The following is a 27,250-nucleotide window of genomic DNA, read 5'->3' as shown; positions in this document are numbered from 1 at the left end:
AGCTGTCAGCACAGAGCCAAACTTGGGGCTTGAACTCACAGACAGCTAGATCATGACCTGAGCCGAAGTCAGACGCTCAACAGACTGAGCCACCCAGGTGTCCCCAGACTAGTTGTAATTAAAGGTGTATGTTATGGGTATGTGTGTGTTTATATATGTATGTATATGTATACACATACACGTACATATATAATTACATACACACACACACATATATATATAATTTTAGAGAAAGAAAGAGCAGGGGAGAGGCAGAGGGAGAGAATCCCAAGCAGGCTCCATGCTCAGCATGAAGCCTGTTGCAGGAGGCAGTCTCACGAACCCTGAGATCATGACTTGAGCCGAAATCAAGAGTGGGGCACTCAACCGACTGAGCCACCCAGGAGCCCCAAGGCATTCATATTTCGAACTAGCATAGCACATGTCTTGGTTCCCCCACTGTCAAGTAGCTATTCACATCTCTGAGAGCATGCAGAAAAGGTGGATAGAGAAATCTCCAATCTGTATACTGCAGGAATGTGCAACATTACAGACTCGGGTTGTAGAGCTCTTGGCAGCTCCTTGGGAATATCGTCCTAATCCCTGTAGGGATATCAGGAATAAAGTATATTTGGGGATTACCTGGATAGAAGCTATCCAGTGATCCAGTGCTCACCAGCCAAAGTTTCAAATAGAAAGAGATGCTGGTTTCCAGAGGTCAAGAGTGGGAATGGGTCAGTCTGACTTGGAGAACACATTTTTACAGGCAGTACTGCCTGTTTTGGGTCCTTACTGTTGAGATCAGACACTTGTTCCCAGAATGGGGCCCACTCCCTAATTTTCCTCCAGCCCATTACACTGTGATTTGGGCCCTGTGTTTATAGGCTTTTTGCATCTAGGTAATGCCTTTGCTGATTGCGGTTCACTGTGAAATAACCTTTTTTAGGGACAGATCACTACAAAAGGTGGAATGGTTTTAAAAAGGGAGAAAATTCCATTTCTTCTGTGAATGGTTGAGACTTATTTCTGAGCAGCATTAATGACCAGGAATGCCCCTTCCTCCTCCTGTTTTCTGCCTGAATTTTCATTTCCCTTTCTTTTTTCTCTTCCATTTTCACAAATAGGCAGGGGAAATCAACAGATTCAAGGACTCTTGTAGTTTAATTTGTAGTCTCAGCATAACATCCGGGAACATGTGTTCTGTTGTTTACAAAAATAATCTATAAACCTTGACTCAAACAGGCACATTAAGGAATATTCTATAATTGGATTTCTTTCATTGATTCTACAAATATTTGTTAATGGTGCAAAGTGCTGCAGACAGATCCCTGCAGAAAGCCCCACCCTAGTGGGGTTTACAACCAAACAGAAAATAAAAACTTAATTAAACAAGTAATTGCACAAACTCCTTGTGCAATTATTGATCCTGACCTTTATATTTTTCTCTCTTCTGCCTGGAATATTCTGCCTCAGCAATTTCCACAGGGGGCTAAATCCCAGCTTCCCAATCATCGGTATTGGATGTGAAGAGTTTACATGGCCCAGGACCCACTGCCGCTAACATGTCAGGGAGCTCATGGTCTTGAGCTCAAAGACTGCTTTCTGTCTATGGAAGAACCAGCTGTCATCTTCCCATATTCAAAATAAAGCTTACTCTTTCCTAATTTTACATATATATTTTTATTTTGTTAATTTTTTAATGTTTATTTATTTTTGAGAGAGACAGAGACAGAATGCGAGTGGGTTAGGGGCAGAAAGAGAGGGAGACACAGAATCTGAAGCAGGCTCCAGGCTCTGAGCCATCATCACAGAGCCCAGTGCAGGGCTCAAACTCACGGACCATGAGATCATGACCTGAACCGAAGTCGGTTGCTCAACCAACTGAGCCACCCAGGTGCCCCTCTCTCTCCTCATTTTAAAAGTAAAAATGTCGATTCTAGTGAACTTGGTATAAGCTTGAAATTACAAAAGAATACCTAAAAAAATTTCCTCTACTTATTTCTCAAAGATGACTTGTCTTGATGTCTTGGCACATAATCTTCTGCCGTCTTTCCTAATTTGAAATCACACTGTGTATTTAGTTGTGAAATCTTCCAACACTGGGACATTAGGCAGTTTCCAATTTCCCTCTTCTACTGTATTATTGAGTTGAGACACCTGTCTGTAGTAGCCTTTTCACATCACTCCCCGAAGGTACCTGGTATAAAAGTTAAGACTTTTCATAGATATTTATGTCTTGTGTTTCTTGTAGATTTATATGAATTTGTGTTTACATCAGCAGTAAATACAAGTTTCTGTCTCTTCATGCCTTTGCTAGTATTGACTCTTATTTCTTTAAAATCTTCTCTAATTTCGAAAATTAAAATGGTATCAATTAATTTGTTTTTCCTTGTGGTTGTATTTAAATTTAGCTATAGCTGTGTACGGTATGTGTGTTTTATTAAGGTATCCTAACTATACTACATGTCCATTAAATTATGCACATGAAAATGTAGGAATTTAATTAAATACTTAAAAATTTAAACTTTTCAACCGAATTTACATGCTTAAGGTATTTTTATAATGAAATCATACTACCACCAAACATATTGTAATCACACAGATTTGTCACTTCTGTAAATCAACTTAATTAAATGGATATTTTAAATGATTTTTCACTTGAACATTAAAACTTTTAGAGCTATAACAGCTCAGTTTTAGTGACCCCAGAATTCAATGCCAAGAAAAAAACAACTGGATGCTGGAATCTGTCAATGAATAAGGTTGAAGAGATAGACTGATTAAAAAAGAAAGAGGAGAAGAAAATCGTCCTAATTACCCACAAACGTCTCAGCAGTGAGCAATCATGAGAAAGGAAATGCTGGAAAAGTACTTGACATTTAAATGTCAATTTAATCAAATTATGCAATTTTTAAAATGTGGCTGAGTGTAATGGGCTCTTTAAATTGTTTAAACCATGCCTTTTTCTAAAATGGTCCAGACATTGAGCATTTAGGTCCCTTAAGATGCCATTTGAACTAATATCCTTAAAGAATGACGTACTGAATTACATCATTTCACTTTTAAAATAAAAATATAAATTTTATTATTCTTCGAGAATAAAAGATATCACTATATCTAATGAAAACTAGTAATTGGTCAGCATTTATAGTAAGTTAATAACATGACGTTCTAAAGGACAAATGAGAGAGTTAGGATGTGTAAATTCTAAGAAGGGAAATTATCCTAACCATGATAAAGGCAGAATATAGGATTCTTACTCCCTACCAACTTTATTTCCCTTAATTTTAGTAGAAGCCAACCTCAACCCCACTTCTCTGCTCCTCCCTCATTTAGACTATTCCCTGGACAGAAAACTAATAATGATCTCATGCAGACTTCCCAATAATATCAGTTTTTTTTATAGAACTATGAGAAATAGGTAGTAAATGATCAGAAAAGATACCTAGGGAAATAGTTGACCCAGTTTAGCTCCAAATCTCAATAAAATCTGAGCCCTGGGTGTTAACACGAATGATACAGAAGTAGATTTTTCTGTCTAGCTTGACAGTCAAATATAATTACTCTTGTTGGAGAAAAATAAAACTCGATATTTGATCACATTGTTGTCACAAAAACAATAAAGAAGATTCTGTGGGTGCAATCAAGAGCACTAGATTTGGAAATCAACGTCTGAATTTGACTACCATCTGTACTCCTCACTTCTGCAAACTTAGGCAGATCTTTCTGAGCTGTGGTTCCCTCATTTATAAAATGTGAATAATTGATACTTTATGGTATTTGTATGGGGATTACATGTGATAATATACAGAGAGCAATTAGAACAGTGCTTGAATAATTTAAGCTCTCAAATGTTAGCTCTTTTTAACAGGTCTTAGTAACAAGCAACAGAAACAGAAATTCCAGCTCATTTAAGTCAAAAATAATTCCTTAAAAATTTACTAAGTACTTTCCAGAAATGCCAGGAGGCCTGATTAACTAGATCTAGGACAAGGCATGAACATTGCCCACACTGACCACAAAATGGTCCAGTGAGGACCTGTGTGCTATTGCCTGGTTTCATCCCTGCACACAGCATACAGCCTCTTACACCAGAAAATTACTGGCGCTAATTTCTGACTGTCACCATGGACAGCGCCCTGTGCTTGCTCCCTTAACACTTAACTCTGATTGGCAGAGTACAGATCCTGGGCTATATTAGTTAATCATGAGTCAAAAGCCACACTGTTTGTTTGTTTGTTTGTTTGTTTGTTTGTTTGTTTTTTGCAAGGGAGGATTAATATGAAGAATTAGTAGGGGCGCCTGGGTGGCTCAGTCAGTTTAGCGTCCAACTTCAGCTCAGGTCATGATCTCACAATTCATACGTTTGAGCCCCACGTCATGCTCTGTGCTAACAGCGTAGAGCCTAGAGCCTATGTCTCCCTCTGTCTCCCTCTGTGTCTCCCTCTGTCTCTAGCCCTCCCTCATTCAGGTTCTCTCTCTAAAAAAATGAATAAACATTAAAAAATTTTTAAACAAAAAGAATTGTTAGTAGAAGGAGCATAACTCTTAAAAGGCATGCAAGAGGATGGTAGGGTGTCCAGAATTAGCAAGTGCAAAAGAATAGTTAAAAACCCTAGGCTGAGGAAGAGTGAACAATAAGAATTAAAGACTATGACAGGATTGCCTGCCAAGGTTGATATTGATGTCTTCGAAAAGAGTATAGCTACTCTCACAAATTGCAGCCTGCAGGTGGCAAAGAAACTTTCCAGCCATGATGGGCCAGTGCTGGTTTCTAGAAGTGGTCAGAACCAATCTGTGGAGTGGAGGGTGTGAACCAGCAGAATCAGACCTCCAGAAGCATTCAGAGCTGCTGCCTTGTGGAGGGTGTGCAGGCTTAGAGAAGTACTCGTGTGTTGCTGGAGGGTTCTGGTGGTGCAGAGATGCTTGGAAGCCTCTGGTGGGGACAGTCTGGCCAGGGGTGCTTCTGGAGCATCTCAGAAAGGGCTGCCGGACCGCTGCCTGGAAAAATGATGATGGATGACCAAGCACTTATTAGCAAAGGAATACGTGCTTGCAGTCACTTGATAGGTTAATTCTAGTGCCCTCCATTGATGAAGGCTTGCATCACCATTGGACAAAGGAGACTATTAACAGGATCTAGCATCACAAAGCAGGATACAGAGCCAGTATTTTAAAAAAAGTAGGATTGGAGCTGAGGGAAATAAGTCAATAACTTGTGCATGAGTCTACAGGTTAGTTGCCAGGGGTGCTGGAGAAAATAACATCTGGCATTTCCAGGCTCCAAGAGTCAGGAGGTGGTGAATTCCCCAAACACAGGCAAGCATTTCAGAGATCAGGCAGCTGAAAAGAAGGACTAACATCCGTGAACACAACATTCTTACCATTCATCACTTAGTACCTCATAGTTTGTGCATTGCTTTCACATCTGCTGTCTCTGTTGATGTGGCTGCATGTCCAGATGGTGTAGCCCACACTTAAACATCTTCTTTATATCTTATGTTTCATGTCATCTCCTTTCTTATGCCCAAATAAATGTCTACGAGTAAATTCAGACATGGGCAAACTACCCTCACGGTAGCAACATTGTTAGTTTGAAAGAGTTCAGACAGCTTCATATGTTTCTACCACATTGTTTCAGAGTTATCACAGTCTCAGAAAATAATTGCAACCAATGGTATCTTCACTCTCGTACTATTAGATGAGACACTATTTGAGATAGGATACCGTGTTAGTATAGTAAACAAGTAGATAGAAGACCTCCCTGTATGTGATACAAATATGAAACTGAAGTTTGCTTGCAAATACATATTAATAGGCTCCTACATAATATGGAATTCATGTATTATTTGTATCTTTAAGAATTTCTTCTGCCCATTACTTGGTTTGTCTTTGGTTTCCAATGGCGTGTGTTTTTCCCATTTTTCTCCTGTCTCCCTGCCCCAGCAGCATTTGATACTAGTATCCCTCTCTGTTCTGAAGTGCTTGTTTTCTTGGGGGTACCATGATATGGCACTGTGCTCATTTTGTCCTTATTGTCATGCCTTTCTGAATGCTTCTGGAGATCTGATTCTGCTGGTTCACACCCTCCACTCCACAGATCAGTTCTGGCCTTTCTTGCTAAGGCTACTTTACTAGCCTCACTCGAGCTTTTGTGTCTATTCTTCTAAATCCAGATGCCATTTATTTTTCATAAATCCAAAATTTCTGTCTCCAACTTTGAGCGCACATATGCAGCTATTTGACATTTCTCAGAACTTTCTGCAAAGCATCTGCAGCTCAGTACGTACAGAACTGCACTCACTGGCTCTTCCACAGCTGTCCTCCGCCTCTGAGAAGGATGAACGCGCCAGTCGGCATTTGGCCAGTTGCTTTAGGGAGAGACTGAGACGTGAGTTTTGCCTCTTACTCGTGTGAGTATGTGTGTGTGTGTGTCAGTAAGTACCAAAGCCTACTAATTCACCTTGCTACCTATGCCTTGAGCCCATGTATTTCTCTCCACCCTCACAAACCCAGAATTCCAAATTAGCAACAATTTTTGCCTGCCCTACTACAATACTGGCTCTCAGGTTCACCAGGATGCATTACCAGCCCTGCGTAATTAATTTTCCACACAGCAGCTTGCATTCTAAAACCACGAATTAGATTATTTCCCCTTTTTTGGGGCTTCAAAACTGGAAGGTGTCTTCCCATCAGTGTGAGAATGAGGTACTTACAGTGTTCTCTAAGATCTACCTCTTCAGCCTCATCACTCACCATATCCTCTCCCTTTCTAGGCACCAAACCAAATGGTCTTCAGTTTCTTTATAACCCGTTTCAGTTTCCAGTTGTTGTGTTGAAAATGTGATTCCCCACTTGGCATACTCCTCGTTCACACTCAGATTAAATGTGTGTCATTCTAGAATCTGACTACTCCACCCCCTTTATAGGCACGTAATCCACTTGTCATCATTTATTCAGTGAAAAGCAGGGATCACATGTGAACTCCTTCCTGCAGTGCCCCCAGCATTTAGCACATGGCCCAACTCAGGAGATGCTCCATATTGTTGAAACAAATATTCTAGCTTTGATGGGATCAGATGTTATCACATAAAGTTCTAGTTTTACATATTCCCTAAATTATGGAATATATTTTGCTTACTTTTGTCATCTCAGCTTTTAACACAGTACCTGAGACACACTAGGCAAATCAGTAATTATATGCTGACTTCATACGTAGCTACCTCAAACACAAAATAGTATTCAAAACAATTCACTTTTAGGTTAAATTGTTGGAAACTTTACCCCATAATGTTTGTGAGCATTACATCGAGAGAGAGAGACAGAGAGAGAGAGAGAGAGAGAGAGAGAGAAAGAAAGAAAGAAAGAAAGAAAGAAAAGGACAAAAATGAAGGAAAAGAAAGAAAGAAAGAAAAGGAAGGAGAAAGAAAGAAAGAAAGAAGAAAGAAGGAAAGAAAAGAAAGAAAGAAAGAAAGAAAGAAAGAAAGAAAGAAAGGGACAAAAATGAAGGAAAAGAAAGAAAGAAAAGGAAGGACAAAAGGAAGGAAAAGAAAGAAAGAAAGAAAGAAAGAAAGAAAGAAAGAAAGAAAGAAAGAAAGAAAGAAAGAAAAGGAAAGAAAGAAAGAAGGAAGGGAAGGAAGGAAGAAAGAAAAGAAAGAAAGAAAGAAAGAAGAAAGAAAAGAAAGAAAGAAAGAAAGAAAGAAAGAAAGAAAGAAAGAAAGAAAGAAAGAAAAGGAAGGACAAAAAAGAAGGAAAAGAAAGAAAGAAAGGAAAAGAAGAAAGAAGGAAGGAAAGAAAAGAAAGAAGGAAAGGAAAAAGAAAGAAAGAAAGAAGAAAGAAAAGAAGGAAGGAAAGAAAGAAAGAAAAGAAAGAAAGAAAGAAGAAAGAAAAGAAGGAAGGAAGGAAGGAAGGAAGGAAGGAAAGAAAGAAAGAAAGAAAGAAAGAAAAGGAAGGACAAAAAAGAAGGAAAAGAAAGAAAGAAAGGAAAAGAAGAAAGAAGGAAGGAAAGAAAAGAAAGAAGGAAGGAAAGGAGAAAGAAAGAAAGAAAGAAAGAAAGAAAGAAAGAAAGAAAGAAAAAGAAAAGGAATGAAAAAGAAAGAAAGTGAAAAGGGAGGAAGGAAAGAAAGGAAAAGGAAAGAAAGAAGAAATGCAAAATGAAGGAAGGAAGAAAAGAAAAAGGAAAACTGAAGCTACAAAACAAAAACCTTGCCGAAAGACTCTATAATATAGTGGACTGTGGCTTATACATTTCCCTGCCTGTAAGTGAATAGAAATCAGCAACCCATTTGTCTTAATCAGCAGTGGAAAAAGGAGAACAGTTTCTGTAGCATGAAGGCACTACTGGTTAAATATTTGAGTAATTAAAATGTGCTGAGACCCATAATAAAAATCTACAGAAGTGTTTGTCATACTTGCTGAGCACAATGATTTCATGAAATATGCTTTAAATACTACCAAGACACCTTTGTACACAGTACACACATGTGTACTTTTCTTGCTCACAGATCGCATCCTTGCTCTATAGATTTCAAATACCTATTAATTTATAGGTATGATCTCGCTATTAAGTTTTTCTCTCACTGGAATGTGCATTTTTATCTTTACTTTTTCTCTAAGCTAAGGAGGTCTGCTTTAGTGTCTCACGGCCTTGGGTAGTGATGGTGTATCTCAAGGACTCACTTTCGTTGTCTATAAAATGAGATGTTCCACCTATATAGCCAGTCATGAAATTCCATAATCCTGCAAAGTTTTCCCCCCCTTGTGCTATACAGGTGCACACTTAAATACTTATGCATACTTTTGAACACAGGCAAAATTCAAGAGTACCAGGTTAAGATAAACACTGCAGAGATCAGATGATTTAGTTTGGCATCATATGGTCATATCTGAATTAAGGGTGGGGGGCAACAGTAATTCCAGAAAAATGTCAGGTCTAGGAAATACACTGCCCACAGATAAAATCTGTCCTGAACCACTCTAAAATAAGTAATGTTTTAATTGGTGGCCAACATTTTTAAACGAGCAGACTACTCACATATATTCATATTTATACATTCTGTTGAAAACACAGAATTCCCAGGCACATTGAGGCACTAATCTGTCCCAGCATCAGTCACCTGCGGGTGAGAGTGGTGAGGCCCTTTGAGGTGGGTAAGTATTCTCAAGTTCACTGCTGACATCACCACCCTTCGCTTGGTTTGTTTCACCCAGCTAGCTCCCTGACTAGCCCCTGTGGGGGCTGGATTTTACAGTCTTTATTTAGAGGAAGTTAATGTTAGTGAATGACCAGGTGGCTGAAAAGCCACATTGAGAGAATAGCCATTAATTCTACCACTCTTAAAAAAAAAAAAAGGTTGACTATGTTAGAAAACTGGAATATATGAAATGGTCATGATTATTCAGGAAACTGTGTATCTCAGTGTAATTATATAATTTCTGAAATATATTTTTTCCTTTAATAACATGTCAAGTAATCACATTATTTAAGAAAAATTTTAGAATCTCCCTATTTAGCGTATGGCATAGTATCTATGCCAGATGATCTCTGTTGGTTTGCAGCCTCCTTGGGAGCTATCTGGGTGTCCTCTGCAGCCAGTCCTGTACATGAAGGGCAGGGCAAGACAGAAGAAAGAGGCACACTTCAATAATAGAGTTGTTTTTTTAAGGAGAAAGAAAGAAAGAAAGAAAGGAAGGAAGAAAAAGAAAGAGAAAGAAAGAAAAAGTGTTAGACCATTCCATATTGGTAGGTGACAGGGTTAATAAGCAAGAGAACTTACATATGAGGCTTGTCTTGGGTGGCCACAAGATGAGTAAACAGTCCCACTTGCCTGCCAGAATCTTAAAGGATTATACAGAAGGTTCCATCACATATACTGTTCAGATGCTCCCAACACCACATTGCTATCTGAAGGCCATGTTCAGGAGCAGGGAAGGCCAGTGGAACACATATTCCAAGGACAAGGAGAAGATGAGGAGGCTCTGATTCCCCAGGGCCAGCTCATGGGTCAACCATTGGTCACGTCCTTTTGATGACTTCCTTCAACAAGCTCTTCAACACTTGGCATTCATGACTTTATATGCATAATGAAACCTTATATTGCATAATTGCTTTTCCTTTGGATGAGGTGAATAAACTTCACTTTATTTGCTAGGAAACAGATGTACATAAATTTCAATTTTTTTCAAAAGTCTATGTTCTAATATAAAACCTGGCATTTTTTTTATAAGTGATTTTAACTATTCTAAGAAAAGTTACCAGGGAGGGAAAAAATGCTGTTTTAGTGTAAAAACAAGAAATATATAGTTCAAGTTTTAGTGCATTTAAAAGGATTGTGATTATAGTGATTATTGAAGCAAGGCATATTCTATTATTTCTCAAAATCCAAAGGCATTTTCTGTTTTCATCACACACACACACACACACACACACACACACACACACACACATGCGCACACGCACAGTCAGAACAGATTAATAGTGTTCTTTGAATAGTGAATCATGGTTTAACATCATAGGGAACGAAATAGTGTTTTTATTAGACACCATTCTGTTCTATAATACCCTAATAATTTATAAGGAAGAAGTAAAGTGCTTTATAAACTCTGGAAATGTCTCTGAGCAATCAAAAAGCTTAAAACATAACGTAGACAAAGTAACTGGACCAGCTGATTATTTCCATTTCACATTAGCCTTCTTATTGTACAGCCCAGAGCTCTGACAGTTGTTTTTGAAATTTGAATATAGGCAAAATAATGTATCACAACACAGAATTAAACCAGCTATTTTATGATCTTTACTAACGTCAGACCACGGGTTCTAATATTATACTCTAGAATGGGAAAACCTTTTAGTATCTGTCTTCATATATGCATAAAGTAAACCATACAGGTGTTCAGTATTTTCATCTAGTCATGGTTACCTGTAAATTCTCTTCCAAGATTTTGTGCAGTGTATTTTAGAAACACACAATTACCGCCCCCCCCAAAAAGGAAACATTGCATATTGTGATCTCATTCTTCTGAGTTATATATGTATTTGTCCTTTGTATTTATTTATTTTAATTTTCTTTGAGAAGAGAGGGAGAGAGAGGGTGCAAATGAGCAAGAAGCAGAGAGAGAGAGAGGGAGGGAGAGAGAGACAGAGAGAGAGAGAGAGAGAGAGAGAGAAGCGGGGCTCACCCGAAGCGGGACTCAAACCCATGAACCACGAGATTGTGACCTGAGCTGAAGTCAGATGCTTAACCGACTGAGCCACCTGTGCTTGTCCTTTTTACATTGGCAGCTAAAACTTGGTTTGTTTTAAGAAGTGGCTTTTTTAAGAGAAACCAATTTTCCATAATCCCTTAAAACCTGCTTCTGTTTCCATGAAGTGTAAATGTTCTTACATTGCCTCTTCCGGTAGCAGTCAAGGTGTAATGGCCCAAATGCCTTCAGCAGAGCAAGATGGTAAAAATGTTTAACTATTCTCCTTTCAAGCGGTAGAGTAGAATGAGTGTCACCTTTGGAATCGGACTTGGGTTAAAAATTGCTCTTTCCCCACTTAGATGTGTACGTTTATACAAGCTGCATCACTTTACCACATTTCATCTTTAAAAATGAAAAAGAAAAATGAGAAGACTTAAGACTTACCTTGTAGGGTTGCCATGAAGTTTGAATGAGATAATGAATACAAAATGTGGCAGAATCTGACACACTGTAGGTGCTTAATAATTGGTAGGCTTTCTTCCCATTCCTTTCCCCAGCTGGCTGCCTGGATGACTCGCTTGTGCTCAGGACGTGAGACTAGAGCACCTGGGTGTGGGTCCTTAGCCTAATGCACACAGCAGGTAGCCCCATTACAAGTGTGTAAGCTGTGGATTCCAGATAAGTTGAATGTGAATTAACTTTGCTAAATTGTGTCCTATTAAGTACAATGAGACATTGTGATCTTTTGTCAAAACACAATTTTACTTGTTAGATTTGCTTCAGATGGCTGTGTGTCCCACTGAAATGATGAGATCCGCTATCTTCACAAATCTCCCATGCCTTTCACACATGACCTCCTGTTTGCCTCTATGATTTGCCTGTTGATTCGGCAGGTATGTATTGAACACCAGCTATGTGCCAAGCATGATGCTGGATGCTGGAGAGGGAAGAAGACGATGGCAGGACCCATCAGTCCTTGCTGTTACGTCTGGTAGTACAGACAGACATTCAACAGATGTCACAGATTCTGTACCCAAGATAAGTGATGACACTTCCGCTCTCCAGGAAGCACGATATTCATGAGAACAGTTGTTTGTAAAACCCACTCCAATATCTGTCCAATATTATTCCATTCCATTTTTAATTGATGTTATCCACTCCCATGATGCATTTAAATGCTTTTCAGGAGGACAGCTGCGTCTCCTCTGATGAAGAAAAGCTTTCGACATATTATTTAGACCCTTGAAAAAGTTTCTCGAGCATACAAAGAACTCTGAAGCAATTACGCCACTCAGTTGTATAGTATAAAATATAGATGATGAATCGAATGTTTCCATTAAGGAGCCACTTAAAGGTGAAAATATGTTCCAGATCCTTGAATGCGGAACAGTATATCACTGGGTGCCTTTCCCCTGTAATTTTCTTTATGGCTGGAAGTTGACAAGGCGAAGAACCAACATACCTGTTAGGATTTATGCGCTCTTCAGAACTGGTTTCTTCCTCTCCTCTCACCTTCCTTCCTTCTAAAGACCTACTTGTTGGAGTCCTTATGGTTATATATTAGCAGTATAAAAGAATCCTATGATCTTCGCAGCACCCAAATGACTGCCCGAGCAGCCATTTTTACACGGGATGAAGTCTTTGCTTCTTGTGCTGAGCGTTGCAAATAGCCTTCTGCTTCTTCCTTTATGGGCCTTGGAAGCAAAATGAGCCATGTGTTTCCATTATGATGGCCTGACTCTGGAAAGAAATGTGCAAACAAGCCTGTATATTTTTACTGAGCTCTCGATTAGTTTAATTTAGAATTGAAATGTGCTTTCTAGCTGAGATGTCATAAAACCGAAGGAGAGCATGTGCAGGGCCACGCGAGTGATTACATCTCATTGTGATCTTTGATGGCATTGTCCAGAAGCATCTTCGGAGAAGACATCTGAGAAAGCGGAAGTACTTAATTGTGATATAATTGAAGTGAAATATTTTGGTGTAATTTGCATTTCGACTTGTCATTTAGAGTGATTAGCTTCAGTAACTTTATGTACTCCAGCTAACCACTGCTTACAAGTCTAAGAAAATTAGCTTTTACATATTAATAATCTATGATAATGCCTTAAGGGCATAAATTAATGAATTCTGGGCCCAGCATGCTCTATCCACCATCTGATTGAGCCTTTTCAAATGTGAACATGAGGAGCTCATCATTTTAACATCAAATAATCAGAGAAAGAGGGAAGGTGCTTAAGTAATACTTCCTGACTTTGTAAAGTTTTCCAATAGACTATTGGTATTTTAAGAGACATTATTTTAAAAATCCAGGTGAGTGATAAGAGTTCTTTTAGAAGAAAGATAAATGGCAGGATTATAAAAAATAATAGGTAGAAATTAGGTAAATACAGGGTGAGAAACAATCCTCAGGACAGTCTAGGACCAAGTTGCTGTGCAGGGGAAGGTAGGAGAGGGCAGCAGACCTAGAATTTATACCATTTCAGACAGAGATCAGACTCTCCAGTGCTGATGAAACTTCTCACCTCACCATATTCCAGCTAGTCAAAATTAAATGTATAAAAATGATAATATAATGTCGCCCTGATAGAAACATACAATATAGATGTTTGGGTCAGTTGTGAAAGAAAATCGTCTCATTAACTGAACATTAAATTGTTTTAAAAAACAGTAATACATAGTTAAGATTACAATTGTTTTCCTCATAAAGAATCATGAAATTTTTAGGCCACAATATGTGGCAGTTTTCAGTAACTAAGCTTTAGTTAAAAACAAATGGTGAGGGGTGCCTGGGTGACTTGGATGAGCATCTGATTCTTGATTTTGGCTGAGCTCATGATCTCAGGGTTTATGGGATTGAGCCCCACGATGGGCTCCACACTGACGGTGGAACACCTACTTGGGATTCTATCTCCTTCTGTCTCTCAAAATAAGTAAACATTTAAGAAAAATGGTGAGTAGATACACAGTTGAAAGGGGAGGAAAGATGCGTATAGACACCAACAGTATGTTGCCTAGACTCCTGGCCAGGGAAAGGGGAACTTAACTGCCAGAGTAAACTCAGCAACAGGCAAGTTGATTTTTGTGGCTTTTAGCCAATCATTCCACACCCTCTTAGTCTTTCTTCTCTCCTCATTTCCTTTATGAGAAACCATGATTTTGTTCATTCAGCAAACACTAATGGAGAGCTTTCTCTTTTCCAGTTCTAGAGTCTGAGCTTGAATCAGTGCAAAGGCAGTCAAGTTCCCTCCTCTTGCCGAACTCCTACTGTCCTGGAGAAAAGAGATAAATAAGCAGTCAAATGAGTAAGGTGATTTCAAAAAGTAATAACAGCTATGTACAAAATAAAACAAGGTCATGCAGTAGAGCATGACTAGAGCTCTGGGAACCTCATTTTCTAGAGGAGTCAGGGAGAGGCTCTGGGAGGAATTGACATGTTCACTGAGACAGGAACAGCGAGAAGTCAAGGGTTGGCCAGTTAGTGCCAAGGCCCTAAAGTGGATGAGAAGGTGTGTTTAAGTAACACAAAAAGGGAGAGTATGGCTTAGTCTTGTGTGGGAGGGAGCAATGGTCCATGAGTTTAGTAAAGACAAAATCATAAGGGTGTTTTATTTCTTTATTTTTTATTTTTTGAAGGTAAGACTGCCCTTTATTAGTAAAATTTCTAAAATATGAAAGGTTGTAGTTTTATTAATCTTGTTTTAAAAAACTACTAAAGTCCATTACAATAGAACAGCACATACCACAATTAAGCTAAAATGGCTACATACAAATAATTCTGGATAATCTAATTTTTTGCCATTTTTAATTTAATTTTATTTTTTAATTATTTTTTTAAATATGAAATTTATTGTCAAATTGGTTTCCATACAACACCCAGTGCTCATCCCAACAGATGCCCTCCTCAATACCCATCACCCACCCCCCATCAACCCTCAGTTTGTTCTCAGTTTTTAAGAGTCTCTTATGTTTTGGCTCCCTCTCTAACCTTTTTTTTTTTTTCCTTCTCCTACCCCATGGTCTTCTGTTAAGTTTCTCAGGATCCACATAAGAGTGAAAACATATGGTATCTGTCTGTCTCTGTATGACTTATTTCACTTAGCGTAACACTCTCCAGTTCCATCCACGTTGCTACAAAAGGCCATATTTCATTCTTTCTCATTGCCACGTACTACTCCACTGTGTATATAAACCACAATTTCTTTATCCATGCATCAGTTGATGGATTTAGGCTCTTTCCATAGTTTGGCTATTGTTGAAAGTGCTGCTATAAACATTGGGGTACCAGTGCCCCTATGCATCAGCACTCCTGTATCCCCTGGGTAAATTCCTAGCAGTGCTACTGCTGGGTCATAGGGTAGATCTATTTTTAATTTTTTGAGGAACCTCCACACTGTTTTCCAGAGCGGCTGCACCAGTTTGCATTCCCACCAACAATGCAAGAGGGCTCCCATTTCTCCACATCCTCTTCAGCATCTGTAGTTTCCTGATTTGTTCATTTTGGCCATTCTGACTGGCGTGAGGTGATATCTGAGTGTGGTTTTGATTTGTATTTCCCTGATGAGGAGCGACATTGAGCATCTTTTCATGTGCCTGTTGGCCATCCGGATGTCTTCTTTAAAGAAGTGTCTATTCATGTTTTCTGCCCATCTCTTCACTGGGTTATTTGTTTTTCGGGTGTGGAGTTTGGTGAGCTCTTTATAGATTCTGGATACTAGCCCTTTGTCCGATATGTCATTTGCAAATATCTTTTCCCATTCTGTCGGTTGCCTTTTAGTTTTGTTGATTGTTTCCTTTGCAGTGCAGAAGCTTTTTATCTTCATGAGGTCCCAGTAGTTCATTTTTGCTTTCAATTCCCTTGCCTTTGGGGATGTGTCAAGTAAGAAATTGCTGCGGCTGAGGTCAGAGAGGTCTTTTCTTGCTTTCTCCTCTAGGGTTTGGATGGTTTCCTGTCTCACATTCAGGTCCTTTATCCATTTTGAGTTTATTTTTGTGAATGGTGTAAGAAAGCAACCTAGTTTCATCCTTCTGCATGTTGCTGTCCAGTTCTCCCAGCACCATTTGTTAAAGAGACTGTCTTTTTTCCATTGGATGTTCTTTCCTGCTTTGTCAAAGATTAGTTGGCCATACTTTTGTGGGTCTAATTCTGGGGTTTCTATTCTATTCCATTGATCTTTGTGTCTGTTTTTGTGCCAATACCATGCTGTCTTGATGATTACAGCTTTGTAGTAGAGGCTAAAGTCTGGGATTGTGATACCTGCCATTTTGGTCTTCTTCTTCAATATTACTTTGGCTATTCGGGGTCTTTTGTGGTTCCATACAAATTTTAGGATTGCTTGTTCTAGCTTCGAGAAGAATGCTGGTGCAATTTTGATTGGGATTGCATTGGATGTGTAGATAGCTTTGGGTAGTATTGACATTTTAACAATATTTATTTTTCCAATCCATGAGCATGGAATGTCTTTCCATTTCTTTATATCTTCTTCAATTTCCTTCATAAGCTTTCTATAGTTTTCAGCATATAGATCTTTTACATCTTTGGTTAGGTTTATTCCTACGTATTTTATGCTTCTTGGTGCAATTGTGAATGGGATCAGTTTCTTTATTTGTCTTTCTGTTTCTTCATTATTAGTGTATAAGAATGCAACTGATTTCTGTACATTGATTTGTATCCTGCAACTTTGCTGAATTCATGTATCAGTTCTAGCAGACTTTTGGTGGAGTCTGTCAGGTTTTCCATGTATAATATGTCATCTGCAAAAAGAGCTTGACTTCATCTTTGCCAGTTTTGATGCCTTTGATTTCCTTTTGTTGTCTGATTGCTGATGCTAGCACTTCCAACACTATGCTAAACAACAGCGGTGAGAATGGACATCCCTGTCGTGTTCCTGATCTCAGGGAGAAAGCTCTCAGTTTTTCCCCATTGAGGATGATATTAGCTGTGGGCTTTTCATAAATGGCTTTTATGTTTAAGTGTGTTCCTTCTATCCTTTCTTTTTATTAAGAAAGGATGCTGAATTTTGTCAAATGCTTTTTCTGTATCAATTGACAGGATCATATGGTTCTTATCTTTTCTTTTATTAATGTGATGTATCACATTGATTGATTTGAAAATGCTGAACCAGCCCTGAAGCCCAGGAATGAATCCCACTTGATCATGGTGAATTATTCTTTTTATATGCTGTTGAATTTGATTTGCTAGTATCTTATTGAGAATTTTTGCAACCACATTCATCAGGGATATTGGCCTGTAGTTCTCTTTTTTTACCGGGTCTCTGTCTGGTTTAGGAATCAAAGTAATGCTGGCTTCATAGAATGAGTCTGAAAGTTTTCCTTCCCTTTCTATTTTTTGAAACAGCTATTTTTTGGAACAGCTTGAGAAGGATAGGTATTATCTCTGCTTTAAATGTCTGGTAGAATTCCCCTGGAAGCCATCTGGTCCTGGACTCTTATTTGTTGGGAGATTTTTGATAACTGATTCAATTTCTTCGCTGGTTATGGGTATGTTCAAGTTTTCTATTTCCTCCAGTTTGAGTTTTGGAAGTGTGTGGGTGCTTAGGAATTTGTCCATTTCTTCCAGGTTGTCCAGTTTGTTGGCATATAATTTTTCATAGTATTCCTCATAAGAGCATTTTAGACCATGTGGATATTAGTTTAAATATGAGGAAAATCCAGTGGGACATTAATTAGTGATGAGGCCATCTTATCACACTCTGCTGAGTGGAGAATGATGGGGAAGGAAGAAAACTAGGAACAGGAAGTACAGTTTGGAGACTTCACTAGTAGACTGAGCAGGACAATGGCAGTATAGTGGAGATACAGAGGAGTTGGAGGAATTTTGATATATTTTAGATATTTTGGAGGTAAAACCATCGAGATTTTCTCATGACTTCATGTGGGAATAGAAGGAAGTTATGGATCAAGAATATTTTCATAGATGGCCATGCTTTTTATTGGGATGGGGGACAGAAACGAGGTTCTGAAAGAAAAATGAAGGGTCCTGTTTTGGCCCATCTGGGTCTTAGGTGCCGAAAAAACAACAAAGGGAAATATTAAGTATTGATGTTTGAGTCTAAACTCATAGGAAATAATAAAACCTGAAGGTCTTAATCAGGGAATTACTGGCACACGGATGATATTTGAAGTCATAGAAATAGATGACATTATCTGAAGAAAGGGTATAGAAGAAGATGAGAAGATTGGTGAGACAGGGAGTTGCAAGGGGAAAAATTGAGAACAGCATTCCAATAAGTGGAGACCCAGGAAAGCGTGTGTTGGGTAAGCAAGAGAAGAATTCATTCCAAGGAGGAAAGTTTTGAACTCCTCATTGTCTTTCATTTTGGTTACCATCTGCATGTTGTGCCTGAAGAAAATCATGAATTTCTAAATTGTTGCCAGTTCTAATTTATATTTTCATATCTTGTCTTCTGTCCGTGGTCACTTAATCCTTCATTTTGTTTTGTCATTCATCCCATAAGGTTTTATAGGTACTGTGTTGTATATGTTGAGTTGGATACAGTTGTGGATAAAATAAGAAGGGTTCCCCCTCATCATGAAGTTTATAATATAGGTTATGTGTTTTTAGTTTCCTTTCCTACCCTCTGCAATTGTTTGTATTTTTTTTAATGTTTTTATTTATTTTTTGAGTGGGAGGGGCAGAGAGACAGAGAATCCAGAGCAGGCCCCAGGCTCCGAGCTGTCAGCACAGACCCCAGTGTGGGGATTTGAACCCACAAACTTGGAGATCATGACCTGAGCCACAGTCGGATGCTTAACTGACTGAGTCACCCAGGTGCCCCTCTCTGCAATTATTTGCAACTGGTGCCACTTTCACACAGCTTTATTGAATGAATCCCACTGCTGCAACCCTGTCTCTTAGATCAGTGCAGGTAGGAAACTGTACCCTATACAATGTTATCTTTTGATCTTTGAACTCTAGAATGAATTACCCTCCACACACCTGCACATCTCATTCAAGGCCAATTTTATATGTGCCCTTGACCCTATACATTCTATTTGGGGCCTTCCCTATTTGGTACCCCTTTTCTCTTCTGTATGTATTTCCCTCTCTGCTGACTCCATTCCCTCAAAGAAACATGCTCAGATTTCTCCAATCCTCTTTGTCTTTGTCTGTCTCATTCTCTAGATAGATAGATAGATAGATAGATAGATAGATAGATAGATAAGAGAGAGAGAGAGGGAAAGGAAGGGAGGGAGGGAGGGAGGAAGGAAGGAAAGAAGGAAGGAAGGAAGGAAGGAAGGAAGGAAGGAAGGAAGGAAGGAAGGAAGGAAGGAAATGAGCACCGGCCTGCACTCTTCCTACCCCTGAGGCGGAGGTCACGGAAAATCCAGCACAGCACCTGGATTTATGTCCCACAACTTGCAAAACACTGAGCTAAAACCATGTCATTTGATTTACATGCAATGGGAAAGCTATGAATCATCAAATTATATTATCATGTGACTTGACTGGGCGTCTGGAATGGGATGGGGTAACTACCTGATGAGAAGACTGATCTGGTTAATTGACACCATCAGGTAAAAGATGAATGGATTAATATGATGTGTTTATATTAGGAATTTATCCACATAATACACAATCCTAGTGATCTCATTAGTGAAGCAGAATATATAATATGTGCTTAAAAATATAACTGGATTATTTCAAAGTCTTATCCTGATTACTGTTTGTATCCCCAAGTATATCAGCATACTGTCATCACATCTTGTTGGTGACTAATAATTACTTCTTCTGTGTTATATTCAGCCATGTTATACAAGAACGTTAAAATTCAGTTTCCCTTTTGTGTATACATGTCTGAACACATGGGTACTCAGCTTATTTTACTCTCATTAATTTGTGTATGCATTTATATAGTTTAAGAAAAAGATCCATTGTTTGAATAATTATCTGTATGGTAAGCAACAATAGATATCATAAGATACCACCAAACAAATTTCAATTTGAGTGTTTGCAAAGCTAGAGTATAGTACTAAATATAGAAATAATTATATTCCAGAATTTGAATCTGTTGGACCAAATAAAATACTATGTGGGGTATCACATCGAGATAATAACGTTGAACATTTGACTGACAATCTATCCACATACATAGGAAACCCAATAATCTTCACCTGCCAAGCAAATAATCTAAATGAAATAGACCAAAAAGAAAAATTCAAATGAATCCTACTAAAACTGGACCTTTGCAAAGGGAAAGTAAAATGTGAGTGACAAAATAAGTTTATGAGAAGCAGAATGACAGATGGTGGTGAAACAGAGTAGATATTTATGATGATGCAAATGAATGAAAGCAGATACAAGATGATTAAATATCAGGAAATATTGAGTTTGTTGAGTCACAGGTAGAATAAATTAAGCTAAATCATATAGCAAGCACCAGAGTAGTGGAAAGTCATAATGATTACACTGACAACAATATAATAAAAAAAAACAGTTGGGGAACTTTGTACAGAGTATATTCATTGTTTTGACCTTTTTTTTAAAGTAGTAGTTTAATACTATTCTTATATAAAAGTTTATATAGGCAGTAGCTCAATATTTGAAATAGATGAAATAAGATGTGCTGTAGGGTTTTGGGGGGGGGGAGTGGCATACTGTACTACCCTTTTCTGTCTCATCAAAGCTTTCCCTGCAGGGCCGCCTGGGTGGCTCAGTTGGTTGAGCATCTGACTCTTGATTTTGGCTCAGGTCATGATCTTACAGTTTGTGGGTTCTAGCCCCTCATTGGGCTCTGTACTGACAGTATGGAGCCTGCTTGGGATTCTCTTTACCTCTCTCTCTGCCCCTCCCCTGCTCAACACTCTGTTTCTCTCTCTCAAAATAAATAAAGAAATTTAGAAAAAAAAAAGTTTCTGCAAAACTATTCAAGTCCTCCTAGAGAACTTGTGGGGTTCCTAGAAAAACAGTTTGGAAACCCAAACTTGACAATGGTATGGTTCTAAAATGCTGTAACAGAAAGGATTATATAAATGTTTATTACATACATGAGTATGTTAAAGTACAGGATTTGTTTATTATCTTTTCTTGAACAAGAATTAACATGTTTGTAGTTTCAACACCAAACTGAAAGCCAGTATCTTAGATTTGAGTTCTGATGCTCTTCAAATTTTTTTTCAATAGGGTAAAATAAAAATTATTTAGGCCAGATTATTTACTGTGGAAAGATTGAGAGTGGTCCCTCAATTTGCATAAAAGTCAAGAGAACAGGACAATATGAAAACTTTACAAAGGAGCCAAGCGACTCCCGCCTGGTTGTATGCTAAATATATAGATAGCACTTATGTAAATACATCCAAAGCCTTGGTGGAACATTCACAAGGTTAACATCTGATCCAGCAACTTGATTTATCAGATCAAGTCTCTTAAGTTATATAAATGAATTGAGTTGCAACTCCGGATACCCAAATGTTACATTACCTTGTGTCTTATATATTGCGAGAAAATTGCAGCCAGTCACACTGTCAGACCAAGCCTTCTAGATTAGTCAGTCTACTCAGGTGATCAAATGGTAGTTCATGGGTGAGCATAGAATTAGAATTGGATGTTCTTCCTTGGTGGAATTTCTTTATATAACTCACCACTTATTGGTTGTCTCCCATATGTAATAGTACTTTTACATACATTATGTTATTTAATTTTTGGCATATTATATATTTATGGTTGAGGCAAGTAAGATTAAATAACTTAGTCAAGGTCACCTGGCTAACAAGAGCACTAGGATTTGAACTGGTTTGCAACGTTTGCAGCCTTTCCTGTATATTTTATTTTTTTCTTCCAACTTGAAGTTCTAGTTAGGTAACATACATCTTCTGTTTTTTAAGGTCAGGTCTATCCTAGTCTTATCCATTTGAATATAGACGCTGGTCCCTTAGTTAGGCTTTAGTTTTTCCACAATATATACAATATCTCTTAGAGCACCTCATCTAAAGAAGACCAGTAACACCCATTTTCTTTTAACTGGTAACTTCTTCTGCTATAATTACATTGCTCAGACTGTATCCCCAATTTCAGAAGCAAAATAAACAAGAACAGAAGAAATACTGCCAGGTTTTATTAATTTATCTTATTTAATTTTGCCTCCTAATTTCCTAAAACCCAGGTATTGTAGAATATGGATATAAATGTTATTAAGGTAATTAATTTTTTTTTCCAAGAGCCTATTACTGCTTCAACAAAGCAGAATCTAATTTCTTTGTATCACAATGAACTACTCCTAAGGTAAATACCTCTAGATTATCCAATATTCAAGGCTTCATAATGAACTTAGCAATTAAAAGTAGTAACCAAAATCAGAAAACATAAACATTTCATAGAACTGAAGCCTTCTTAAATTAGCTATATAAGCCAAGGAGAAATGGACCTTAAAACCATTATGTGGTAAACTCTAAGAATCTGGAATTCAAACAGTCTTGCTTTATTGCATACATGGAGTATTTTTTTTTTCATGCAAGTTTGTATCCTTTAAAAGGTAAATTAGAGGGGTGCCTGGGTGGCTCAGTTGGTTAAGTGTGTGACTTCTCCTCAGGTCATGATTTCATGGTCCATGAGTTTGAGCCCAGCATTGGGCTCTGTGCTGACACCTCAGAGCCTGGAAGCTGCCTTCAAATTCTTTGTCTTCCTCTCTCTCTGCCCCTCCTCTGCTCGCTCGCTCGCTCTCTCTCTCTCTCAAAAATAATGAAAAACATTTAAAAAATAAAATTAAAATTAAATTAAATAAAGGTAAATTAGAAAAAGTCATCCAAGTTTGGACAAGAATTTGGTCATGTCAAAAGAGGGATCAAAATGTAGCTGGGCAAGAATCTTGAGAAGAGTTTTTGGTTTTTGTTTTTGTTTTGTTTTCTCTCTTTTTGTATTTGCCTCATTGTCCTTGCAACAACTGGGAACATAGAAGGGGAAGAATGGGACATTGTGCACCTGTCTACTGCAGGGGGGACTTGGTTCTGCTGGGTTATGAAACTGCTCTGTGTTGGCTTTATATCCAACCTAGAAGCTACACAGCTGGTCACAATTCCCCTGAGTATTGAGGACGCCCAACGGTGATTTTCCAGACAGCTTAACTTGTTTTCAGACATGGTTCAAGAGAACTCTAAGGTTGTGATTTAAAAAAAAAAAAAAAAAAAAAAGTAACATTTCAGATTGCTTATCTCTATTTCATTTCGTTCTTTTTATGGAGTTCTGTCTTGTTTTTTCATTTGGAGCAAATTCCTCTGTATCCACACTTTGCTTGACCTCCTATTTGTTTCAGTGAATGAGGCTGAACAGCCACCTTTCTCCAACTGGAAGGCATGATGTGTGGATGGTCGACGCTTGTGTAGACTCTTTGTGCCCAGTGGCTGGTGGACTGGGGGTCCCAGGTCACTCTGCCTTGTGGCTGCCCTGTGGACGGGCTGGAGGTGGGGTGGCCCCGGGGCTGTGGGCACTGAGGGCGCCCCCGGGTGGACGGGGTGGAGGTGGGCTGGGGGAGGTGTGTGCCCTGAGGGTGCCTGGGGGGCGGGGCGGCTGGGGCTCCGCGCCGTCCAGGTGGAGGGGGAGCACGAACCGTGAAACTTCCAGCGGCTCCGCACTCTTTCGTGGGGCTCCAAGGCCACACCTGTTACGTTGTACTTGTCCTTTTCCACCGGGGTTGTTTTCCGAGTCCGAGGGCATCTGTGGCAGAGCTCCCGGAGGCGGAGGCGGAGGCGGCGCGCTTCCATGGCACCTGGAACTGAGTTTGGGGCCTCGCCGTGGGCTCCCCGGAGCAGAGGGCACGCCGGGGGCGCTCGCCGACCTCTGACCCGGAAGACCTCTAGTCGCTCCACCCCCCCCCCCCCCCCCACCTTCCGGGCTTCCTGCTAGGCCTGGTTTCGTTGGGTTCTGGTTATTCCTTTGTTTCTTTCTCAGATGTTCAGTTGTTTGTTTTGAGAGAAACAGAGAGACAGGGCAGAGAGAGCCCGGGCAGGGGAGGAGCAGAGAGAGTGGAGACAGAGATTCCCAAGCAGGGTCCGCCCTGCGGGCCCGGAGCCAGATGGGAGGGTGGATCCCAGGGACCCAGAAATCGTGACCTGAGCCGGGCGAGTCAGATGCTGAACCGACCAAGCCACCCAGGCGCCCCTCTAGTTGCTCCTTTAAACCACAGCTTTCTCTCTGTGCCCCAGAGCGGGCGAATCTGTACCCGGAGCCTCAGTACCACCCCTGCGGGGGCAACTCCCGGCGTGGGGCTGGGGTCCCTTTGTTACGGAGTCCTCTCTCTCTCTGCCTCGGGGTCAGCCGCCAGTACTCCTTCAGGACGAGCTGCCTTAGCAACAGGTGCAGATCTGGTGGACCAGGCGAGGCCGGGGTTTTCCTAGCAGCCGGGTGTTCCTAGTGGCCAGGGTCTTCCTGGCGGCCGGGGTTTTCCTAGTGGCGGGGACTTATGTTGGTGGGGTCTTCCTGGAGGCCGGGGTCTTCCTAGTCTCTGTCTGGGAACACAGCCCTGAACTGGCTTCTGGAGAGAGAAAACCTATGGCTCCTTGTTACCAGGCCAGTTGCAAGGCTCTGAGCACATACTCAGCAATCCGATAATTAATTCCACAATGAATTGCACACTCCACTTTTACTTTCCTTATGTTCCTGACTATACGAGTGATTCAGACTTTTTTTTTTTTTTTAAGTTCATGGACTGTAGATGTGCAACTCACCAGCTTGAGTGTGCTAATAGTGTGTTTCTTTCCTTCTCTTTTTCAGTCTGTTCCCAGTATTCTAGAGGAGTGTTCGCCATTTTCGGACTCTACGATAAGAGGTCGGTACACACCTTGACCTCGTTCTGCAGCGCCTTGCACATCTCCCTCATCACACCGAGTTTCCCCACGGAGGGGGAGAGCCAGTTTGTGCTGCAGCTCAGACCGTCCTTGCGGGGCGCGCTCCTGAGTCTGCTGGACCACTATGAATGGAACTGTTTCGTCTTCCTGTACGACACGGACAGGGGTAAGTCGCAATTCCACGCCCACATGAGAAAAACCCTTTCAACCAGAAGTGGCCTGGTATCACTTTTGTGCCTTAGGGAAATAATTTGAGCTCTACTACAGCTAAAATCAGAAAAGGGTCAATGGGTATTATCAGTAATTTTATCTGGAAACTTCTAATTAAATGAGCATCAGATGCACCAGGTTATTCATGAGCCAACCATGCTCTGTGACTTAGCTGAAATCAAGATAAATACTTCTTTGAACATTTCTGTGATGATATTTCAGGTACAATCAGGAAATAAATGTCTTTTGCCTCAAGTGCAGATGATTTCATGTCTTGGAATGTCTTTAAGGGAGCAAGTTGATTTTTCTGTCTGCATCTCTATATCTATAATTGTATTTAAAAAAGAAAAAGGAAAAAGAAAGTAGTAGTTGAACCATATCCATGGGTTTGACATGTGAAACTTGAAGTGAGTAATTGAAATGTGGTGACAGTGCGGTACAGATTTGGGGTAAGGCTTCGGGGCCCTGGCAACCTTACATTTTACCATAACCTATTGGGCTCTGAAGATCAGGAACTGATACTGTGCAACCCATGTGTTGGAAAAACAAGGTGAATAAGTTATTGACAATAATCCATTTTTATACAGGTTTGAGATACTTTGACTTTTCATTGTGAGACATAACTTAAATTCGCATATTCTTTTTTTTTATTTTTTCTTTCTATTTAGTGTCTGGAATCACAGCAACAGATTATATTGCAGAATAAACAGCAGGGAACTCCCTTTGGGCTTTTTATCTTCAATATTTTTCCCTTAAAGAGTATATATGACAAGAAGTTGGAATAAAAATTCAAACTGGCAACGTTTTGAGAATATCATTGAATAGAATTCTATCTGTGACATGAGTAAAACAATAAGCATAAAACAACGAACAAGCAAAATAAATCTTTTGAAGATGTAATTATCTTCAAAGGCCAAAGCATAATTTCCTATTTTCAGAGATGGTATATCCTATAAGATGTCACACCACTGGTGGTCCTAGTACATTTTATATTGGTTTTCTTGCTAAATTTTCCTTTCAGTAACAAGTTTAGAAAACTTAATATCATCAGTGTATTTTTTGCATGGTTGCCACATGCCGTAATTCTCATTTGGAAATATGGGAGCCTACCCATGTCTTGTGATGACATTTTCCAATATCTAAAAATCCAAAGCATCCTAGAGCTTTGTATGTATGATAGATGAGAGAAATCATTCTGTTCATTTCTAACTTTTGGAAAAATCCTTCAACAAGAGGACACTGAAAATTGAACCATAAGGCAACCTAAAACAACAATGAGGTATTACTACCTTATTAGAATCGCCAAGATCCAGATGACTGACAATGACACATGCTGGTGAGCATGCAGAGCAACAGGGGCTCTTGTTCATTGTTGGTGAGAATGCAAAATGGTACAGTCGTTTGAAAGTCAAGGTGGCAGTTTTTTACAAAACTAAATACGTGCTTACCTTGTGATGTAGCATTCGTGCTCTTTGGTATTTACCTATAAGTGGAAAACTTATGTCCCCGCAAAAACCTGCACACAGATACTTATAGCACCTTTATTCATAATTACCAGAACTCAGAAGCAACAAAATGTCCTTCATTTTATTGTCCTTCATATTAGGTGGATGAATAAATAAATGCGGTTCATCCAGACAATGGAATATTATTCAATGAGCTATCAGTACATTAAAAAACATGCAGGGACCTTAAATGCAGAGTCCTACTAAGTGTAGAAGCCAATCTGAAAAGGCTACATGCTGTATTTCAGCTATATGACGTTCTGGAAAAGGCAAAGCTATGGAGACAGTAAAGAGATTAGTGGTTGCCAGAGGTTAAGGGGAAAGAGGGATGAACAGGTGAATCACAGAGGATTTGTCAGGCAGCGAAGTTGCTCAATATGATGCTGGCATTGGATCATGATGTGACACTATGATAATGGTAGACATGTCATTATACATTTGCCCAAACACATAGAACGTCTGAAACCAAGGGTGAACCCTAATGTAAACCGAGGACTTTAGGTGATAATGATATGTCAGTATAGCTTCATCAGTTGTAACATATGAATGTCAAATGCAAAAAAAAAAAAAAA

General features: G+C 39.4%; 1 protein-coding gene across 14 annotated transcripts in view; it reads left to right on the top strand.

Annotated features, from left to right (window-relative positions):
- Positions 1–27,250, top strand: part of GRIA4 (glutamate ionotropic receptor AMPA type subunit 4) — a 390,564-nt gene that overhangs the window by 119,794 nt on the left and 243,520 nt on the right. For 13 of the 14 annotated variants that reach the window (XR_003417752.2, XM_027051948.2, XM_027051942.2 and 10 more), the window contains exon 4: positions 24,890–25,129. Coding sequence is in view for 13 of the 14 variants with exons in the window: in XM_027051948.2 (XP_026907749.1) it covers positions 24,890–25,129 (240 nt within the window). In the remaining variant the exon portion in view is untranslated. Of the gene's footprint in view, positions 1–24,038; positions 24,473–24,889; positions 25,130–27,250 lie in introns of those variants that run through there. The other variant, XM_027051943.2, reaches the window with a different exon arrangement.

This window comes from Acinonyx jubatus, chromosome D1 (assembly GCF_027475565.1).
Source record: "Acinonyx jubatus isolate Ajub_Pintada_27869175 chromosome D1, VMU_Ajub_asm_v1.0, whole genome shotgun sequence".
In the NCBI taxonomy this organism is placed as follows: domain Eukaryota; kingdom Metazoa; phylum Chordata; class Mammalia; order Carnivora; family Felidae; genus Acinonyx; species Acinonyx jubatus.
This window is presented reverse-complemented; position numbering and strand designations above follow the sequence as displayed.